We start from the raw sequence: 21,502 nt of genomic DNA on the forward strand, positions 1-21,502 counted from the left end.
GACGATCACACAAAACAGTTGTCACTATAAACTCTGCCGAAACTAGTCCTTACCTTCTGAAGCAACGGTAGTCGGCTTATCGACTCAGGAATGTTAGCTCTATGTGCTCATAGCCGCAAACCGCTGTACTACAAAAGCTCTGCCCACAAAAAAATTAGTTCAGTTTCTTTTGGGTACCCCATCGTACACACATGCCACTGCCGGACACTTTGATGTTATATTAAGAAACTGCATGTTGACAGCAGTAAGCCTCATGCTTGCAAGACTCATATCTATGAAGAAGGATTCCTTCTATATACAGTATATAAAAAAAGTTACATATAAGGATTCATTTTATACATACAAAAAGTTTCACAAGCATCTGATCGTTGTCATAGAAAATTTTTGGTTGCCAAAGCAACAAACTTTCAAACGTTGCATGAACATGAGTTATGTAGTAGGTCATGAACCAGTGATTTTTTTGTTTCAGTGCATCATGTCTATTCCATTAGTAGTGATAATATTCTGATGTGGATATGTGAAGTGCAATAGACTGTGACGTGGATGGGGCACGTGAACTCTGTGATCTCGTGAGCAACGTCACAATACTGTATAATGTGTGATGGGAAAGGAACATGGGAGTTTGTAAAACAAGTGCTGGGATTTCCCACTGAACATTCAGCAGGTTTTAAGTAACCAACTGCTTGGATTTGAGGTCTTAAGAGTCCACCAGCTGCTCAGTTCAATAGATGATATACTAGTGAATTAAAAAATTAAGGCAATAAAATACCTGTATAAAATCTGCAGCATTTTTAAGATGGCTTGCAATGTTGTCAATGAGCCTGTGTCTCTCGTCCGTCTTCAGGACTTTTCTCCACAAGAGAGATGGTTGACTAAAGTTATCTTCATCTGAGGAATTGTATCTGAAACCGCATTAGGTTCTTTATTTTCTAGGGATTTTTAATAAGAATTTTCTTGTAAAAATAATTAATCTATATAAATAAACATTAAAAAAATATATGATGTGTAATTTCTAAACTTAAAGCTTAGATTCCTACTGTCTCAATCCATAACAATAGTTGTAGTTAGACCATCTATGGGCTACAGGTTGATTCAAACTCCTCTGGCCAGACTTCAGGTGGCTGTTGAGATATTTTTTTTATTTATATAGATTTTAGGATATTTACAATCTACTCATAATGTACTAATACAGATTAATAAGCAAATGTTAGGGCGTTGCTTGTCTTGTAGGGAGTACCATCCACTGATGGGTTATCCTCCGTTACCTAGAATAGGTCTTCTGGCGATTGACGTTTGAGTCTTCTGTGCACTAAGGGTTGGACAGCGAGTTCTTTTATTAGTTGGTTTTCATGATCCACAATGCGGTTTCTGTATTTGATGGCTTGTTTGTTTATGACCTCATTTATATACAAAACTCCAAGATCTTCGTGAAGAGTTTGATTCGATACAAACCATGGAGCATTAGTTATGTAACGTAGTGTTCTTGACTGGAATGTTTGTAGGATTTTGGTGTTGGATGGTTTACTACAGCCCCACAGTTCTATACCGTACGTCCATATGGGTGTGAGTATAGAGAAACGATTTGAACGATAATAGATGAACTGTAATTTCTCTCTGTCCGCGCCGAGATATTATGACTGAGACACATTTGGAAGTTAATCAGTTTGAAGGGAGCAGCCNGTCAAGGTGAAGGCCAAGATATTTGACTGTAGATTGTATAAGGATTGGTGAATTGTTTATTGTGATTTGTCGGCACATGCTCTGTTTTGTGGCGAATGTTATTTGCACTGATTTTTCGACATTCACTGTGATTTTCCAGGGTTGTAGCCAATCTTGGAGGGCATTGAGGTATTGCTGTATATTTTTTGCTGCCCTATTAGGGTTTTTATGAGAGGACAGAATTGCAGTGTCATCTGCAAACATAGCCAATGTTATGTCGTGTGCTTGGGATATGTCAGATGTATAGATTATACATAAAAAGGGGCCAAAAACACTACCTTCTGGAACCCCCGAATTGATGGGGTGGTAGCCGGAGTGTGTATTTCCAATTGTGACTTGAAAATGGCGATCAGTTAACTAAGATTTTATCAACAGGTAGATCTCACAAGGCAAGATATTTTTTAATTTGTATAATAATCCCTGGTGCTATACTTTATCAAAGGCTTTTTGGATATCTAAGAATACAGATGCACACATCTTCTTGTCCTCCAGGGTTTCCTTTATTTTGTTAACCAATCGATGACACTGGTAAGTTGTTGAGTGGTGGTGTCTGAATCCGAACTGGCATTGGGGAATGACGTCTTCTGTTGCTCTCATTTGTTTTATTCTGTTTAATAGTAATCTTTCGAAAGTCTTGGACATCATAAGCAAAAGACTGATTGGCCGATAGGAAGAAGCTTCGGTTGGTGGTTTACCGGGCTTAGCAATCATAATTACTTGTGCGAACTTCCACTGTATGGGATAGTAACAGAGTCTTAACATACCATTGTATATCGTTGTAAGGAGTACTATTGCTTTTGTGGGAAGGTGTTAGTATGACACCTACTAATAGGTCGAATCCCAGAGCTTTGCGGGAATGCATTTTAAGGAGTTCATGATGGACTTCAGCTGGAGAAAAGGGCTGTATGGGTAGGGAGAGTTGACAAGGAATGTCCAGGAATTGTAGGATTTTTGCTAATCGATGTTGTCATCTTTTGCAGGTGAGAAGATTTTTGCTAGGTGATCTGCAAAGATATTCAATTTTTTCTTGGTTGGTTCTTGCCCAGGTTCTATTCAAGGTTCTAAGTGGTGATGTTGTGATGATAGGCCTTTGAAACTTCTTCGTTGTCTTCCACAGTGAGTGATCTTCAGGAGTTAACTTTGATATATAATGTCTGAAGGTGTCGTTATGGGCTGATTGTATTGTGGTGTGTAATTGATGGGTGAGTAGATTGAGAATTTTCTTGTCTGATGGGTTTCACGTTTGTTGTCATCTTCTGCAAGCTATTCTTTTTTCTGCTACCTGTTTTAGTTTATGTAGAGGTATGTGAGATAATTTGAAGCAGAAAATGTAACATACAGATGTCTGATCCGCTACAGTTTCAGAGTCAGGACAGCTCAAAATTTCAGTCTTGCTTAATTTTATATGTTTATGAGATAGGGCATTCATATCATTACAAGATGGAGTTCATAGAGTTTCGTTTGTTGCTGCCATTAATTCAGATGCCAAAGTACTGATACCAGCAGAACAGAATGCCATGATTTACTACTATAGAATATTCCAGCATGTATTTCATACATGGCTATGATAGAAATGCCACAGCTGCATTGAAGGAATACCAGCATTGGCATCCAGATAAAAGGTAACCCAGTAGGCATGTCTGCAATGGTACACCCCAGTCTGATGGAAAAGTACATTCATACCATGAACACATGTTGGCCCTGGCAAATGCAATGTTCAGAGTGAAATGATGTATTAAATGCAGTATATGCTAAGCCACTGATTATTATTTATTGGACCGCAAGCAAAACAGGTTTCTTTGACCGAAGCTTGGCATAAACTGCATGTGGAGCAGCTATGTCCTTTCCCTGCAGTTCTGTTGCTGGTACCTGTACAGAACTGTGGATGAACCTGACATTTTGTGCCATACCATGGACTTACATGGGCACATTCACAGGAAATGGAGTGAACAGTCTCCACAGGCTACATGAGTGGGCACTGGAGAATCCTTTTGCTACCTGACACTCCTCATTTCCACAAAGACTTAGCATCGACATTTGGATCAAAGTATGATTACCCAATTGGATAGCATATCTCAGTGGAATAAAATATACTGGTTTCCTTGAAAGAACACTTCCTCTTTTATTGGACAATGTATCCCTTAGTATTCACAAGGGCATGTGATTTCAGCATAATAGTGCCCCTCTCACCCTTCACATCAAGTGCACAGCAGGTTGAGTTGCCAATTTTGCAGACACATGTATCTGCTGTGGAATTCATCTGCCTTCAGCATTCTTCTGATTTCAATCCACTTGATTTTTTCTTATTGGGACATACCATAGAAAGGGTTTACACTGTGGAAGCATAAACATATGACAACCAACACTGTGGAGGTGCAACACACTAGGGCAAACCTAGAAATATCAGGGACATCATCTGATGTAAGAGTGAAGAATGCGTTCAAGCTGGAGTAACTATGGGCAGTTCTTCTGAAGAAATTTGTAGGATTACACAACCAAGATGCTAAATGTAAATAACTGAATATATTGTCACATGTTTGGAATCTACAAGGGTTACTTCCATGGAAATGCTAAGCACAAAAGACCATTGTAGGTCGCAGTGCAAGGGCCGACAAGGCCTACCCCTTATACATTCATACATGGAAATGCTAGAACAGACCGTTGCATAGGAAGTAACAATAGCAGTATTGTAATTCTAACAGTGAGTCTCCACGGTTACAACAGAAGGTTCACTGTGTAGCAATGGCTGCAGATATATAAGAAGGTAATGCATTCACCAAGACAGTCTTGGGATAGCCGCCGTTGAAAGACAGTAGAGATCCAGCCACAACCGAGGACAGCTGCGAGGTCACAGCCACAGTAGAAGTATTGAAGTAGAGGCAGTAGTTGTGATACTGCAAGTAATAGTAACTGTATTCCTGACTCTAAGTAAATGTGGATGAATGAGTTCAATAAATAATCGTTAAATCCAAAACCTATGGGAAATGATCCGCTGCATTCCCTAGGAGACAGAAGTAGGTTACCATGTAACAGGCGACAATATTGTGACATGTATACCCATTGTTAGTCAATGAGTCAGTAAACACATTCCCACAGAAGCAAACATGCAGAACAATAGGGCGCTTATCGCTAGGCAACAGAGATGTAAACACGCATCCATAACAATAGAAGACGGTGTTTCTCCTGAGGTCCATGACGAGAGGTTATAAAGGGACACAGGTCACTCTAAGAGTAGAGAACAGTAGTTGAGAGTAGTCAAGTTGAGTCTTTGGAATTGGCAGCTGCAGAATAATGGCAAGAGAGGAATTAGATGGTGCAAGAAGACTTCACATGTGCTTGAAGTGCCAGTGAGGCGGTTATAAATCTGTTTCCAGCAGACGACTAGTGAACACTGAGAATCGTGGTGCCTGTGCAATGGTGAACTGTAAAATGTGTAGATCAGCGATAGCGCTGTATTGCCTGTAGTCCTGAGTTTCGAATGTGTAGCTCACGCAGCAACCCCTACATGTGACTATATATGGATGGATAACTGTTTCATTTTCTTAAGAGGCAGCAAGATGTCTAACTCAACAAGGGTTACAAACCAAACAAAAATTTACTTACATATCCTGCCGTAGATCTCCGCAACAATCTCCTGAGCTTGACCATAGGACTTCAAATCACCCTGAGTATTAAACTGCTCTTGTAGGGTTTGGTCATTCTCTTAAAAGATGATGTTACAATTTTGATGTTTCCACTCTGGTTACTATTCAGATTGTGGTGTTTTGGGGTTTGGCTCTGTTCAACCTTGAATTTGGTTACCACTGTTTCAGAGCTACAAGACTACATGATGACACATGCTACAAGACCTCAGACTCAATTTTGGTGTTGTAAATTACTTCTCAGTGTAGCAAGAAGGAAGTGGTATAATTTTTTTCTGCCCCTGATGATAATGGTGATGGCAATGACAAAATCTCGTTTCCCCTCTGTCTGTTACCTGCTGACATCGCCTGAGATAGAAAATTTCGGTCTCTGAAGTCCTGGTGCATTATCTGGTCCACCAAAGCTGTTGGGATAGTAATTTGGTGCCCCTCCCTGGTGGCGAAATGTTTGTGGCCCATCTCTCTGGTAGTTTGTCACGGGAGTTCGGAATGCACAGTTCACTGGAATTTGAAGATGGTTGGCACCAAGACGATGGCGCTGTGTGTCAGCATATGAAAACAGTCGACCCTAGTAAACAGAAACCTACAATAGTATGTTTTTTACACATCAACAAGAGGTTGAGGCACTAGAAAGCTGAACTATAAGTAGGTGTAGACAGACATGTGGATGGTATACAATCTAAGAATTCAAGAATATGCACACACTGCAGAAACAAGTGAACTGTAAATTTGAAAGTGACAAGATTAATTAATGAAAGCAATAACTGATTTCTTACTGAGTTCACTTCAAACAGAGGGGGATGTACAAAAGATCATGATGGTAGCTCTGCAAGGGCTGATCAAAGTCCATCCCTTATTCATTATTTCATTCATTCCTTCAAAACAAGAAATAAACTAATATGTCCATAATTCTGAGCCCTGACACTCATTCTATAACTGAAAATACTGATTATTTCAAGTTCTTAACAGGGTTTATCATCTGACTGAAAGAAAAGAACATGTAACAGTACACGAGTATGTTAATAATATCATGGAATCGGAAAGAAATGTTACATGCGGTAACAAGCATCAGCAATAGCTGACAGTGAATATCAGCATAGCATTACGTGTAAAGGCAATATATTCATGAACACAAACAATATTACACATACATCTTGTGAGTCTATGTGACCTCGCATGAAATTGCATACCTGTAGCATTTTGTCTGGACTGGGTTCAATGCCTGGGATCATGTGGGCTGGATTGAAACCCATTTGCTCCACTTCTGCAAAGTAGTTAGCTGGATTTCGGTTCAAAACCAACTTGCCAACAGGTATCAGTGGATACTCAGCATGGGGCCACACCTTGGGACAGGAACAAAATTTACAGTAACAGGAAGAGAAAACAGAAAGAAATAAAAGAAACAAAAAAAGACATGGACATATTTATGCCCACTTTATTATTATCATCACAATTATCATCATGATTGTAGTAATTACTATAACTAGCAGCAGCAGAATAAAAGAGTGACTGATGATGAACAGGAATGGAGAGGTGAAGTCTGTGTTGTCAAAACGTGTCCACATCAATTTGTGGGGAATGAAGTGAACTGAACAAAAGAACTTGCCCACATTTAGATAAAAATTCACAATTGCTTTAGTTCTTCACCTTGCTGCTTGAACAAGTATTTCTTAAGACTTTCAGAGGAAACATACCATTACTTCTATCATCAGCACATGGCAGATCAGGCCAGACTTACTGCCTCTGCTATGGAAGATATAAAACTGGAAGGTATGTATAATTTTCCATTCCTTACAATCCAGAACATCCACGACCAAGAAACAGTGTTGAAGATTATTGGTCCAAGCAGACCTATACCTTCTTTCCCTTCAAATAATGATGTATGATTGTTTTTACTGTGCTTTTCACTTGGCACAAGAGAAGCATAGGTTGCTTGATGCAGTATTTGTGATGTAGTTCCTGGCTTATATCTCTGTACCAAGCTGTACATGCTTTTTTTCTGACTTCATCGGGTTGAAAATTAAAGTAACTGTACAAATTTTATCAGCTTCATAATTACATGTTGCCATTTAATTCACCCTTAAAATGGTAACCTTATATTTTGACGATAATGTCTTGGGTTTTTGAAATCATCATAGTCAACTATATGTCTACATTAATTTCCAACTATGAGTATATTCCTTTGCAAGAAGGTTTAGCTGATTCAGTCCCTCTTAAACATCATTTCCATGTTATGATTTAGTGACAGTCTTGCAACTTTTAAATACATGTTTAAAGATGAAAAGCAAACTCAAGACAAGAACTGGAAATGCAACTGTGTCATTTTATGAAATGTGGAACACTAAAATAAGGGATACTGGGTTTTCGGACTTTATCCATCATCCGGATTCTAAATAACTAAGAAAAGAAAAAAACAACGTTTCGGAAACTAGATCTGTTTCCGTCCTCAGGTGAGGGAAGACACCTACTCTGTTGGGTCCCTTAGAAAGAGCTAGTCTCAATCACTTCAGTATATGTGTATAAGCAATTTGGAAGCATGATACAGTTTTTCCAGAGCTTAAACACCACACAGTGAAGACATGTGGGAGAGTAGATGTAAAGCTCATTGCACTTCTATGAAGTACAGGAAGAAAATGAACAGATTCACGCCATACCCACCTTATTCCTATCGGAAGAGCTCCTAGTACCCAGTATCTTGGAAGTTCAGTGGGCTTCAGGGCTGGTCTCAATGTTAACAGCACACAGTAGTCACCCAGCCTGCAATTAGTCACTTTTCTGACTGGACTATGTGCAAGTTTTGATCTCATCAGGGTTTCTGATTAGTCTAATTAAGGCTTAATGTGGTTTTACTTAGTTTCTTCTGGGAAGCACTGGGATCCTATTTCTTCTTTCTCATTTGATGACATATGATTTCTGCACTAAAAGCAGTGTCATTAAATAGCTCAGCACTCAATAGTCTTACCTTGGTGAGATCAAAAGGGTTCCAACGAAACCTCTCAGCTTCTTCGAAAGTCATGACCTGGATGTAGAGTGTCCAACTAGGGAAATTACCATCTGCAATGGCATTGTGTAAATCATGTATCCCATAATCTGGATCTCTGGCTGTAAGACTTGCAGCTTCTTCTGCAAATAAGTTCCGAATACCTTGGTTTGTCTAGAAACATCAGCAAACAAAAACATTCATTAAAATAATTGCTGTGCATATTTGTGTATTGTTGTTACCAGCTTTCATATTAATATTACTATCATCATGAAATAGATATTAATTACAGCACTAACTTCATTAACTTCAGAATCATACAATTTTCTTTACTTTTAAATCCCTTCTGAAATATTGTCTGTTATAGAGAGCAATTTGATATGCACTTCTGACTTACTGAATCTTCAATTTCATCAGAGTCCCTATAACCATCACTTTCAGAATCGTTGAACATCTTCAAACCCACAGTTGCAGAGCCAGCAGCTCAGACCTGTCAGACAAGTTTCTGACAAGGAGTTCAATATTTTGGAGGACCAGGTGGGGAGAACAAGTGAGGGAAGATATAAAAATGAGAGCAGAGGTGTGGACAACAATACATAAAGAAGGAAACTATGTACAGTAAACAATGATGAAAATGCTTTCCAGTGTGCAGTTTGTGCATGTTGTGTTATGTTTATTTTGCATGCCTTCTTGCTCAGTTGAGATGCAAGCCTCAAGTGAAACAGTGAAACTTTCAAAATACATAAACATAGATATGATAACATTTACATGCAATTGTGTATTCAGGAAATTATTAAAATCTTCTTTTGTTCTGTGTGTGTGTGTGTGTGTGTGTGTGTGTGTGTGTGTGTAGAAGAAATCAGTATACAAGACAAATCTGAAATGTATCGACAAACTTTTGGGATGAGCAGCACATAACAAAATGTGAAAACAAATTCATATAAATGATAATCCACAAATGCTTCCTTTTCGAGTTACAGCACTAAAAGGATGCATTTTGCAAGAAATGCTCAAAATGCCCTCCATATGACTTAATTCATATTTAGGTGCATTTTATCATGGACAATTTAACTTATTCAAAGATCCCAGAGTAGTTGCAGATAGTCTGACAGGCATTCACACTGCACTGGTGAAGTGTTGTGAATGGGAGCTCAATACAAAAGGCCTTTTAAGTGCTACTACAGGTAGAAATTAAAAAGACTGATATGAAGCGAATGTGCGAGTCACACAGTAGGTCCTCCGCTACCTATCCACCACTTATGAAATGTATTATTCTCGTGCAACACAGTTGAAACGTGATGGAGCACCATCATGCATGAACTACATGCATTCTCTTAACCTGAGTAGTAAATCTTGTTGCATATCGGGCAAACGATTGAATGAACCATACCAGTTCGCTTCTTCAAGTATCACAAAAATCATCACTGGTAATCACATTTGTAATTTATTCTACATTTTTTGTGTCTTTTGAATTACATTAATGTCTGGATTTCCTTCAGATAGCTCTAAATTTTAAGGAATGACATCATTTGTCCAATTGTTCCTGCTATCTCCAACCACATTATTTGTAATACTAGTTTCAATACTGGTATCATATTCACTCTGTCTAGAATCACTATCAGAAATGACCATTTGTAGGGCCTTCGTTAACATCTCAATTTAGTGTCAATTATGACACTATCACTTGATTTTTAACACTAGGGTAACACTAATCTATGCACCATCATTCTTACTAGGAGGATCAGACAGTTATGCAGAATACAGTTATGAACAAGCCTGCCTTGTTTCTCAGAAATGATGTCAACTGATAGTGATACATGATAGAGGGGACAACATAATGGCATGCCAACATATGAAAATTAAATTTGAAATAATCTCTAGTGCCTAGACTGTACATTCAAACCACAAAACAGAACATATAAAAGTACACTGAAAGTATGGTAACTGTCATGAAAGGGTGCTCTATGCAAAGCATAATAATTCTCATGTTTTGTAGGTTATGTCTGCGCTGAAATCACGTATCCAACACACAACATGTTAAGAACAATAAGTACTTAAATACGCTAAATGACATGAATTTTATAGCCATTTAAAAATAGGAAATTATAGCCCATTTATTGGTGTCAATAGCAGAGTACATGGGAGTGGGAGAATGGCATTACGCGCTGAAGTTTGCAAGTGCTGGTGAAGTCAGCCTTATTGTTACTCCGGACACTCAAATCTGAGATTATAGAGTGTTATACAAGCCATGTTAGAATGACAGGAAATATTCATGAGAGATCAGAGAACAAGTGGTTGTGACCAACATTTTCCCGTTTCAGGGAAACACTGACCTGACCCTTTGACTTCCAAGCCCCCCACTCTAAGAGATCCACCAGTTAGAAATACCAAGGCTGCTAAGGGATATATGGATAAAATCCAACAATACTTCCTCAAAAGACCTTCAAATTACCACATGTATAGGTCATGTAAAAGTCTGTTTCTTTCCCTTCAATACGGGTATGTTACGCTCAATGCCATCTATCGACAGAAAGGCTGTATTATCTGATTAACAACGTGTCAGTCTCCTCAGCTGCGGCAGTTTTAATGCAAGTACACTGAACTGAACTAAACTGCTCATGGTGTGCAAAAGGTTAAAAATATTTTAAGATTTCGTTCCTAAACTGTATTTTCATAACGTACTGCAGCTGTTTAAATACGTGTATTATTACAATTGAAATCAATCAGTACATAGTTATAACTGTCCTACATGTAATAAAGGTATCATTGTAACATTAATATACATGTATAAGGGCTGGGGACAATTAAGAAAAGTCCTAGACAGAGAAATCATTCTTCTCTCAGATTCAAATAAGAGAGCCTTAAAGTAAACAAGAAGAGTGAATGCAACATGACCTCTCAACTGCTACCAGCTTCTTTTAGTCAAACACTGATTTATTTTGACGATCAAAGCATTCTCAACTGTATGGTTCATATAAAATTTAATGAAAGAATGATCATGAATATTGACATGGGAAGGATGTGGAAGGACATGGTTGAAGTACATTTTATGATAAAACTGGAGGATGTGAAGACAACAGTAAAAGCCTCAGTCTGAAAATCAAACCTGAGACCTACCTAATTCAATGATGTAGTGATAACCATTCAAACATGATATTTGATTTTTTTAGCATACATTTCTGACACAGAAATGTAATGATGTAATCAATGTGTCCATCAGTAAACCAATTAAGTAACCATCTTCCATTTACCTTGTAGTGAAATTTTACGTACACAGCTTCATTGCTAGCATTGACCATCTTGAACGTGTGAGAGCCATAACCATGCATGTGCCGATATCCATCTGGAATTCCACGGTCAGAGAAGAGAATCATCACTTGGTGTGTAGTTTCAGGGCGTAGAGAGATGAAATCCCAGAACATGTCTGCATCCTAGTCACCACAGCATCACAAACAGTGAAAATATTGCCGATTATATGTATTTTAGTGCTGGAGCATGAACACGTGAAATGATGCCCTTCACACTTGACAGTAATAACAGTCAAGTTCCTCTGTGACAGAACACTCATATGATTTGGATACAAACTTTAATATCAAGAATTAACACATTTCACGATATGACATTATGTAGTCTGCTAGGCTGTTACCAATGTTTTGGAGGAACCTGCTGTCTCCATCTTCAAGGTAAAGGTAGATGGAGACAGTAGATTCCTCTGAAATATTGGTAACTATCTACCAGAATATGAGTTGCGGATTGTATCGGCGTGTTGCTAGGCTCCGTAAGTACGCCTGTCAATAATATCTGATATCTGTTGCCAACCAGAAATGTGTTTACTATATGGTCCGTGCCGAGCCTATATAAAGAACAGTGAACACTATTCAGCTAGTACCCCCGTGTGGAGGCGGGGTCGAATACCTCCACCATGACCCTGCTAGTCGTAGGAGGCAACAAAAAGGGAAGTCTCAAATCTGAGACAGTAAAATATTGTCGTGAGTCCCAATGGACTCAGACCCGAGAAAGACTGCACTGGCAAGGTCCAGCAGCATATACAAAAGGCAGACCCGTCCTCTCATCAGAGAGGGCGCCCCACAAAAACAAGACCGTAAATGTCAAACAGTAATAAATATCTGGTCACGAGCCCTAGATGGGGCTCGACACCAAGATTTACTGACTGACTGACCGTCAGACGCAATGTGACTTGGACTTTGACTTCAGCCAGTATTCAGTATGAGTATGAGTTACGAGCAGTTGAGAGTCGCAGAAGCAAGCGAAGCGGATCAAGGAATACAGAATGTTGCCTGTGAGGATGTCAATTTTGATTTAGATGACTTCATGTCTGCGACGGTGTGTGCAACAGTGGATTATGAGGTGTATGTAAATCAGCGATAGAGCTGTAATTTGAGTGTAATTGAGAGAGTGCGTGTAACCAAGCTGTTACTAAATCCAATCATCCGAACTAGAACCCATCATTTCGTCACGCGTACCCACCTACACGTGACAGTATCAACATTTTTTTTATTGTGCAGTTCTTATTGCGACATGTGTCAACCTTCCTTTTTCAGTCATCCTCAGGCAGTATACAACCAATAGCGTAAGTCCATGAACTGTGTCAAAGCATTAAATATGGATCCATATTTTAATGGAGATGAAATTATTAAAACTCTAAAAATAAAACATATTTATAATCTCAACTTGTAACTTTATTTGCATAATTAAAATACAGTCAAAACATGTCGCAATAAGAACTGCATATTAAACAACTGCTGATATGATAGAACCTATTTTGTCTTGTTCAGTATTATTGTTGTACTGACTGCCCCATTGGAAAGTATGTTAAGACGCACAACAGAATGCATACTTTGAAATTTTCATTGTTGGCTCTAATTCTACATACAGAGTGGAGCAGAGGAAACACATGTTTTTCATTTAAGAACAACTTTGTTGATTTTCAAGATAAAACCTTTTTAATTAAATAAGAAATAAGGATTTTAATGCATTTTTAACTCACATTACGTAAGGAAAATAATGTCAGTCACATGACTTCCTTCTTACTGGACACACATTTGGAGCCTCTCCTCAAAATTCTGCATCGCATTTTACAACATGTCTTCCGGCACAGCTGCGATTTCTTGACGAATGGAAAGTTTCAGCTTTTGGGTCGTTCGTGGTCTATTCATGTACACTCTTGCCGTGAGGTATCCCCACAAAAAAAAAATAGTCACAAACCGATAGATCAGGGGAGCGCGGTGCCAAGAAACATCACCGAAACGGGAGATCACATGTTGGGGGAACATGCATCGAACAACTTCCATCGCTGCTCTCGCCGTGTGAGCTGTGGCACCATCCTGTTGGAACTCTTCATGACAGATCCAGTAGTTCTAAATGCTTCAACACATCGGAGTATATTGCTACGATCTGGAATTTTTCCTCGACGCTCAACATTGAACTTTCGACGGAAAGACGTTGGGCAGTAACTACGGAATCGCTGTTTCTAAAAAAAAATCTTCAACAGCAAACACACGACGCTCAACATGCCAACGGGCCATGGCTACTGAAATTGCATTGTCTGTGATGTCTGCCGGCTTACGCCCAAGGTCATCAACCCCATCCTTGCCGAGTAATAGCTATTTGAAGAACATGCGTTTCTTCTGCTCCACCTTATACAACCGAAATCCCTTCAGTATGGGCTAGCTTTTCATTATCAAATTTGTGGGTTGACACATCAGTACTTAAGCAAATAATGCATTACTCTTGTTAAGTGTAAACACATTTTCTATTTACACCTGTTACTCCAATTAAACAGAGGCAGATTAACTGGTACGCGGAACTAAGTAGCAACTTAGGGCCCCGACTTCCGAGGGGTTCCCAAATTGCTCTACTAACTTATATGTTTTACCATTGATACACTATATTGTTTAATGCTGTGGATTCCAAATTAGGTGGCATGCACCAGACGAAGTGCAAGAAACACAGAGTGGTGGGCACAAGACATTATAGTAACGCTCAAAACTGACCTTCTAATTGACAAAATTCTGTATATACTTAGTTACTACTTATCCTAAGTTATAGAGGTCAACATTCAAGAGGAAATTGAGAGGAGACTGGATTCAGGTAATGCTTGCTACCATTCAGCCCAGAACCTTTTGTCTTCTCTGCTGTCTAAAAACTATAATTTTGCCTGTGGTTCTCTGTGGGTGTGAAACTTGGTTGTATTTGGATCGAATAGAGATAAAGTGACAGGAGATTGGAGAAAACTGCATAATGAGGAGCTTCATAACTTGTACTCTTCTCCAAGTATAATTAGAATGATCAAGTCAAGGAGGACGAGAAGGACAGGGCATGTAGCACGAATGGTGTAGAAGAGGAATGCATATGGGACATTGGTGGGAAAGCCAGAAAGAAATAGACAACTAGAAAGATCAAGATGTAGGTGAGCGGATAATATTAAAATGGATTTTAATACAGATAAAAGGGGGTTGTATGAATTAAACTGATCTGGCTTAGGATAGGGGCCATTGGAGGGCTCTTGTGGACAAAGTAGTTAACCATTGGGTTCCATAAAATGTTGGGAAATTCTTGAGTAGCTGCGCAACTGGCAGCTTTTCAAGAAGGACTCAGCTCCATGCAATTAGCTAGTTGTATGTTCCTATAATTGCAATTTTTACGTTTTGAGTAATGGTTTGAAGATATGTTTTCACACATGCAAAAATTATTTCAGCTACACCGTACAGGGTACCAAAATGCCTTTCTGCAGAGGACCCTGTGAACCTGAAACCTGCCACAGCAATTAGAGTCCCAAAAAGCTAATGTAAATAGTGCAACTACCTTCAGGTGTGTAACAGGGTTCCTCTTCTGGGAGTGAATAAACAGTGGGAACATCAGCGGGTCCCGGACGAAGAAAATAGGGGTATTGTTACCCACCAGGTCCCATATGCCATCATCTGTGTAGAACTTTATTGCAAAGCCTCTAGGATCCCTTGACAAAGATTAATAACCAACTAGAACAATGCAAAAGCTGAAAAGCATACTTATGATGTAAAAAATTTCACTCATTATGAAAACAGAAATGACCCCCTGAAATTATGAAACGAAGTCGTGAAATATTGCGAAGAATGCGTGCGCGCGCACACACAGAGTTTCTATTGGTCAGTGCTTGGACTGACTGTCGATTGGACCGTGGCCATTCACTTCCAAATGTTCCCAATTCATCATGCAATTATTCTCTTATTACTCAATGATAGTTTTTCTATCTACTGACAGTGCCACAACCCACATAAAATTAAACTATGTCTTATTATTAGTCCTGTTAAATGAGTGACATGTGTGAGTAAGTATTAATTGTGGCCGCTCCATAGCTCAAGCGGTTAGTCGTTGGCTTCGCGCCGCGGCGGCCCGGGTTCGATCTCGGGTCTGGTCAAGTGGGATTTGTGGTGGACAAAGTGGCGTTGGGGAAGGTTTTCTCCGAGTACTTCGGTTTCCCCTGCCAATCTTCATTCCACCAATTGCTCCACAATCACCCTCACCTATCATCTGGGGCTGGTACAATAGGCCAGAATTGGCCGCAGTACAAGGGACTTAGTCCCACCCCACTAGCATTAAAAACAATACTAATTATATTGGGAAATTAGTCCATTGCTACAAAATAAATGAATAATGGCAGGGTATTGGAAGTTTATTGAAAATCATATGTATTTGAACCTTTAAATGAAGTTAAACTCAGGACATTAAACAAAACACAATCTCGGTTTACCTTAAGTTGCCAACTGTAACTGTTCTTGTGCAAATTTACTTTCTATATCTCTACTGCATAATTATTTGTGACAAGTTATACAAGAATTTAAGCAATATTTTCTCTTGTGTCATAGCATTAAATCATTCTGATTTCAGTCAGAATTTCATTCAAAGTCACGCTACACAAATAGATCAGAATTCCTTTCAACGGATAAAAATGGCGCCAGCATAAATTCAGACAACAATACAAGAAGGCTACGATAATATTTATCTCATACATAATTCTCTACAATGATGATTTATTTAGGTCGTTCAAAAATGATTGATATTCCCTCTATAACTCCGGAAAAGTAGCAGCGTCAAATGCGAGCCGGTGTATATGGTAAGACATACTATAGTGCCGCCTATGGCCACGAGATGACGTTGCTACTGCGCACAGGTCGAACAGTGTTGCGTCATTCATGGCGGTGTGCAGGTGCAGTCATGGACAGCGCTCAGACAAAATGGAGGCAGACAATCACGGGCAACGGTGGACTGTGTGGTTTCTCTGGAGGAAAGGAGTGGCTGTTTCGCACATTCACAAGAGGTTAGCAGCCGTGTGTGGGGGAAGCAGCACCAAGTAATTCGGGGTAAGACCTTAACTTCCACCGACGAGCTTCAGGCAGTTGTCCAGCAGTGGCGCCGGGATACCCCCCAAAGAACGATTTGCTGTGCATATGCAGAAACTGCCAGAACAATGGCAAAGGTGCACAGACATTGGCGGGGAATACCTACAATATAATCTGTATGTATTTTGTTCCAATAAATGGTTACTGTGAAGAAAAAACATTTAGTGTCAATTATTTTTGAACGCCCCTATTAAAGCACGTGAGTTTGATAAGGTTGAGGGGTTTAAGCAAAGTTTGAAGTGGGATCACTGAACAGTTTCCTACAATGAGCATCTCATAACCAAAGAGTTCAAGCCGTGAGACTATCCTAGAACACACATCTTATTAAACACGGAGTTGCTACGTGATACGGTTCTCACTTACCTGATCGTATCAGCAGAACCACTCTCCCCACTAACAGTTGAGAACCGCACTGCAATTGGGCTCCGTTTGCCAACGTTTTCAAAAACAGTGGACTTTGTATACCGAGTGATATCATTGGTCACTTCAAAGTAGCCAAAAGCTCCTATGGGAAAACCAACTATTGTTATTCAATTCAGCAGAGACACAAGGCAACAGGATTATTATTATTAGTAGTAATGGATGGAGTATTCGTAACACTAATAATAAAATGCCTGTTCCAGCGTCAAAATCCTCTCTCTAGTTCTACCTTTGTCCTTTCCTTGCTATTTGGCCTGTAAATTTGTAATTTCTTAATGCGTTTTTTCACCCATCTTTAAGCATTAAATACATAAATAAATAAAGCATAAACAATCATGCAAACAGCATGGGGCAATAAATTTTGCCACCTGAAATATATCTGGGTTTTACTTTGAATGATTACAGCTTTCTATTGCTGCTGAGGGTTACCACTTGGTGCTTGAGGAAAAAAAAGTATAGAAGCCTAAGTTCTTGTAGTTATTTTTTGTGATCTTGACTGACCTAGTGCAACAGAGCACGTAGCTCAATTCGTCTCTGTCTTCTGTACAGTGCTAGGTGTGAAAAAATGTAGAATGTAATTTACAGAATCCAAGGTGACCCTGATATCTCCATAACGCAACAGCTTACAAAAAAAATTATCGGCGTATTATTATGTGCTCTTTGCTACTATGCAAGTTTTGTCTGAAACAGTTTTATTGATGACATAAAAAATGAGTGAGATATTTCGGGTGACCAAAGATATTGCCCCATACACTATGTATATGTGTGTATATATACGTAATATACATATGTGTGTGTGTTACAAACCTGTTACATGTACATCCATTCTTAGGCAGCGTTTTGATAAAGAAGTTCTCGCGAAGACAAATTCTTGGTAAACAGGAAATTGCTAGGTAACGTAACAATAGATGAGGCTGTGTTTTCTATGTCGTCCGCGCCGAGCAGCGATGGAACAACAGGGTTATGCAAACCATTTCTAAGCAACGGCTCGGTAAACACATTTCCGAGTAAGCGGTGACGTCACCAAAAATAGATACGGCGATTTCCTTGGGGTCTGTGCAGAGTGCTTATAAGAGAAGTGATTGCAGTGACAGAATTAGTTCAGGGGCACTTACGAGTCTGTCGTAAGCTGGAAGAGTGAGTCCAGAAGAATTTTTAGTTCCAAGGTTCCAGAGGGGTTGAAGACGAAATAGCAAGAAAACTTCACAGTGATTTGAAATGATAGTTTTAGTGTGGAGATCCGTTGCCAGGAGACGACTAGTGAAAACGGAGAATCCTAGTGCGTGTGCAACAGTGAACTGGAAAGCGTGTAAATCAGTCATAACTCTGTATTTAAGTGTCATTAAGAGAACTTATAACCAAAGTGCTAATAAATCCAATCATCCCAACTAGAACCCGTTAGTACACAAAATTCCGCATAATATTCTTTCAGTTCACCAATCTTAGTACAATCCGTTCATCAAAGCCCATGCATGGCCTTCAATGCGCCTTAAAGAAGTCCGGAAGTGGGAACTGCTTGACAATTTCACGTCGAATTTCAACTAAATTTGTGAATTAGTTTGTGACTACACGGAAATGTAGATTAAGTTCAAGGAATGTTTCATCTCAGTCCGTCTTCACTCCGATATTGAAAGAACTATAATATACAGAACTATGATTTTGTTTCTTTTATAACTAACTAACTAACTAACTAACTAACTAACAAACTTCATAGAGCTGAGCACTGCTCGAGAAGCCACCAGTTGCCACAAGTAAAGAATTACCCAGCATTTCATGGGACCAGAAGATTTATTACCGTGTTCAAAACAGCTGTCCACAGGTCCCTATACTAAGCCAGATCAATCCAATCCATACCAACCCATCCTATCTCTCTAAGGCTGTTTTAGCATTACCCACCCACCTACGTCTTGGTCTTCATAGTAGTCTCTTTCCTTCTGGCTTTCCCACAAATATGTTGCATGCATTCCTCTTCAACCCTATTCATGCTACATGCTCTGTCCATTCCATCCTTTGTTTCTTTTACAAGCGGTCGAAACTATGTCACTCAACGTAAGCGAATATCAAATATTGAGACTATCTGAGAACAGGGTATCGAGGAGAAAATTTTCTTCTAAGAGAGGAAGCAAGAGGATCGTGGAAAATATACACAATAAAGAGCTCAATAATTTGTACTATTCACATAATACTATAAGGTTGTGAAATTAAGGGGGATGAGAAGGGTGGGGATTGCAGCACACATGAGAGAGTTGAAGTGCGTACAAAAATTTGGCCTGTATGTTTGAGGGAAAGAGACCGCTTGGAAGACTCGTACACATATGTGTAAATAATATGGTCAAATACACTATGTGACCATATTTGGATTGGTGCACGAATTTATTGCCCACCTATACACATGACTCGTAAGTACAACCATTTACAGCGCCACCGCTAATCTCTATGATTCACAAATTAACACAGCACCCTCTAAGTCTTTTCACCAGTCGTTCCCTAGTAACGGCTCCTAACAGGTTCCAAGCTCAAGTCCTCGCTGAATGTTGACTCCATTACAACTGACTCTTTCTTCACAGATTCCCGTACAGAACTGACTTGGTTACAGTAATTTCACGACTGGCTGTTTATCGCCAATCAGTTCGTCTTTGTGCCAAGCTCCTTGAGACTCATGAACAGTATTTTTCTTCAACTGAACACACTAGTCGTAGTCCCTATGTAACACCCTCTCTGAGGAGAGGATGGGTCTCTCATTTAAAATTTCTACTGGTACTCACCAGGGCAGTCATTCTCATATGCGAGTCCCACGCGACTCATAACCACATTTTACTGCCTCAGATTCGAGACTCCCTCAACCTGGAGGGCCAGGTGCCCGTATTTATATCCCTCAAGAACATGGTAGTCTAGTTACACACCCAGGTACTGAGTTCTTTATTCGTCGCCTCCTACGACTCGCAGGGCTTCGGTGGAGGGGGTTCACACGCCGTTACCCTCTTGGTTACGCTAGATGTCTTCCTTATAACTGATCGGTACGGACCGCGTAGGCAACACCGTTCTTTCTCGTATGCTAACCGTTTCCGCGGGAATGTGTTCGCGTCACCCAGCCACGGGTCTATACGCTACAGATCTTATAGGAAATAGCATCAGAATGGATCTTCCGGCAGTGGGGTCTGAGGAGGGTGTGGACAAAATTCACGTGGTTCAGTCATGGTTCAGTGGTGTGCCTTTGTGAACATCATAACGACGTTTCTGATATCATAATCTTCTTGATATTTCTTAGCTAGTTGAGCAGCTCTGAGCTTCAAGAAGGGCCCATTAGTTTACATTTACTGCAAGGTGTACAGCTTTCGTAGTCCATGTCAGCGAAGTGAGGGCCTGTGAATAAGATGATTTGGGGTCCGTTCTGCAGAAGGACCAACAATTTCTTTCTCTTATTTCTAAGTTCAGAAGAGCTCCGGTATTTTAAGATACGGTTCTACAAATAACCTGGAAGGACTAAGGAGAATAATGAAAAGTCTGGTCTCCACTACGAGACTCGAACTCGAGACATCCAGGATGCGATGCATTAATGCTCCGAAACTTTCTCATATTCCATGGCATACGGATGTAGTTCATGAAAGTGGAAAAGCATAGTCCACAAAATTTTCAGAGCACTTAGTTTGAAATCAATATTTCAGTGAATATATACCATGTTCAAAGATTCTTGAAATTATAACGGTAAATAGCTGCGAGATAGGCGCTGCCTGAAGCGTACCGTATTTATGTACCACAGGAAGAAAATTGAAGGAAAGAAAACTTGATTTACGTACGCTAGAACAGTTTCTGCATTGTTCATTAGTACTGACCGCATTAAAACAAACATTGTAATGACAGATGTATAGCTTGGCGAGATATACTTGTCACTGTCGAGGTCACATTTTTTTAAGCTAAACCGGTTGTGAGAAAATTAAAGTTGGATTTCAGGCCCATAAAACATAAGGGTTATGTCGCTATATCTATACGAAAGCAACTGACAAGTTTCTGGACATTAATCATCCCCCTCTTTTTATTTAGAAACACAAGGTTTCGGAGACTGGATTCTGTTTCCATCTTCAGGTAAATCCTACTCAGTTGGGTCCAATCGATAGAGCTAGTCGCTATCTCCGGACATCAATGTCCCACGGAGTGTACGTTTAGTTTTGAATATGGTCTTGACATCGAAACGGTTTCTAATGGGTCTGAATTTCTCGGATATACCCTTTTTTTTTCCTTGGCACTACAGTCTCAGTGGGCCTAGGCCTACCTCCGTGAACTTCTCCGTTCACTTCGGTTTTTCTAGATCTTAGACATTCGGTAGAACTCCTTGGGCGAGTGAT

The 21,502-nt window shown here is 39.6% G+C and overlaps 1 protein-coding gene across 1 annotated transcript in view; it reads right to left on the minus strand.

The window, feature by feature from the left end:
- The window catches only part of LOC111870470 (catalase), a 35,237-nt gene that overhangs the window by 2,568 nt on the left and 11,167 nt on the right, over positions 1–21,502 (minus strand). Inside the window, exons 3-9 of the mRNA XM_023862796.2 lie at positions 17,103–17,244; positions 15,166–15,316; positions 11,592–11,771; positions 8,323–8,514; positions 6,551–6,703; positions 5,696–5,928; positions 770–902 (exon numbers count right to left, since the gene is read on the minus strand). Coding sequence (XP_023718564.1) covers positions 770–902; positions 5,696–5,928; positions 6,551–6,703; positions 8,323–8,514; positions 11,592–11,771; positions 15,166–15,316; positions 17,103–17,244 — 1,184 coding nt within the window. The remainder of the gene's footprint in view (positions 1–769; positions 903–5,695; positions 5,929–6,550; positions 6,704–8,322; positions 8,515–11,591; positions 11,772–15,165; positions 15,317–17,102; positions 17,245–21,502) is intronic.

Source organism: Cryptotermes secundus, unplaced genomic scaffold (assembly GCF_002891405.2).
Source record: "Cryptotermes secundus unplaced genomic scaffold, Csec_1.0 scaffold2498, whole genome shotgun sequence".
NCBI lineage: Eukaryota > Metazoa > Arthropoda > Insecta > Blattodea > Kalotermitidae > Cryptotermes > Cryptotermes secundus.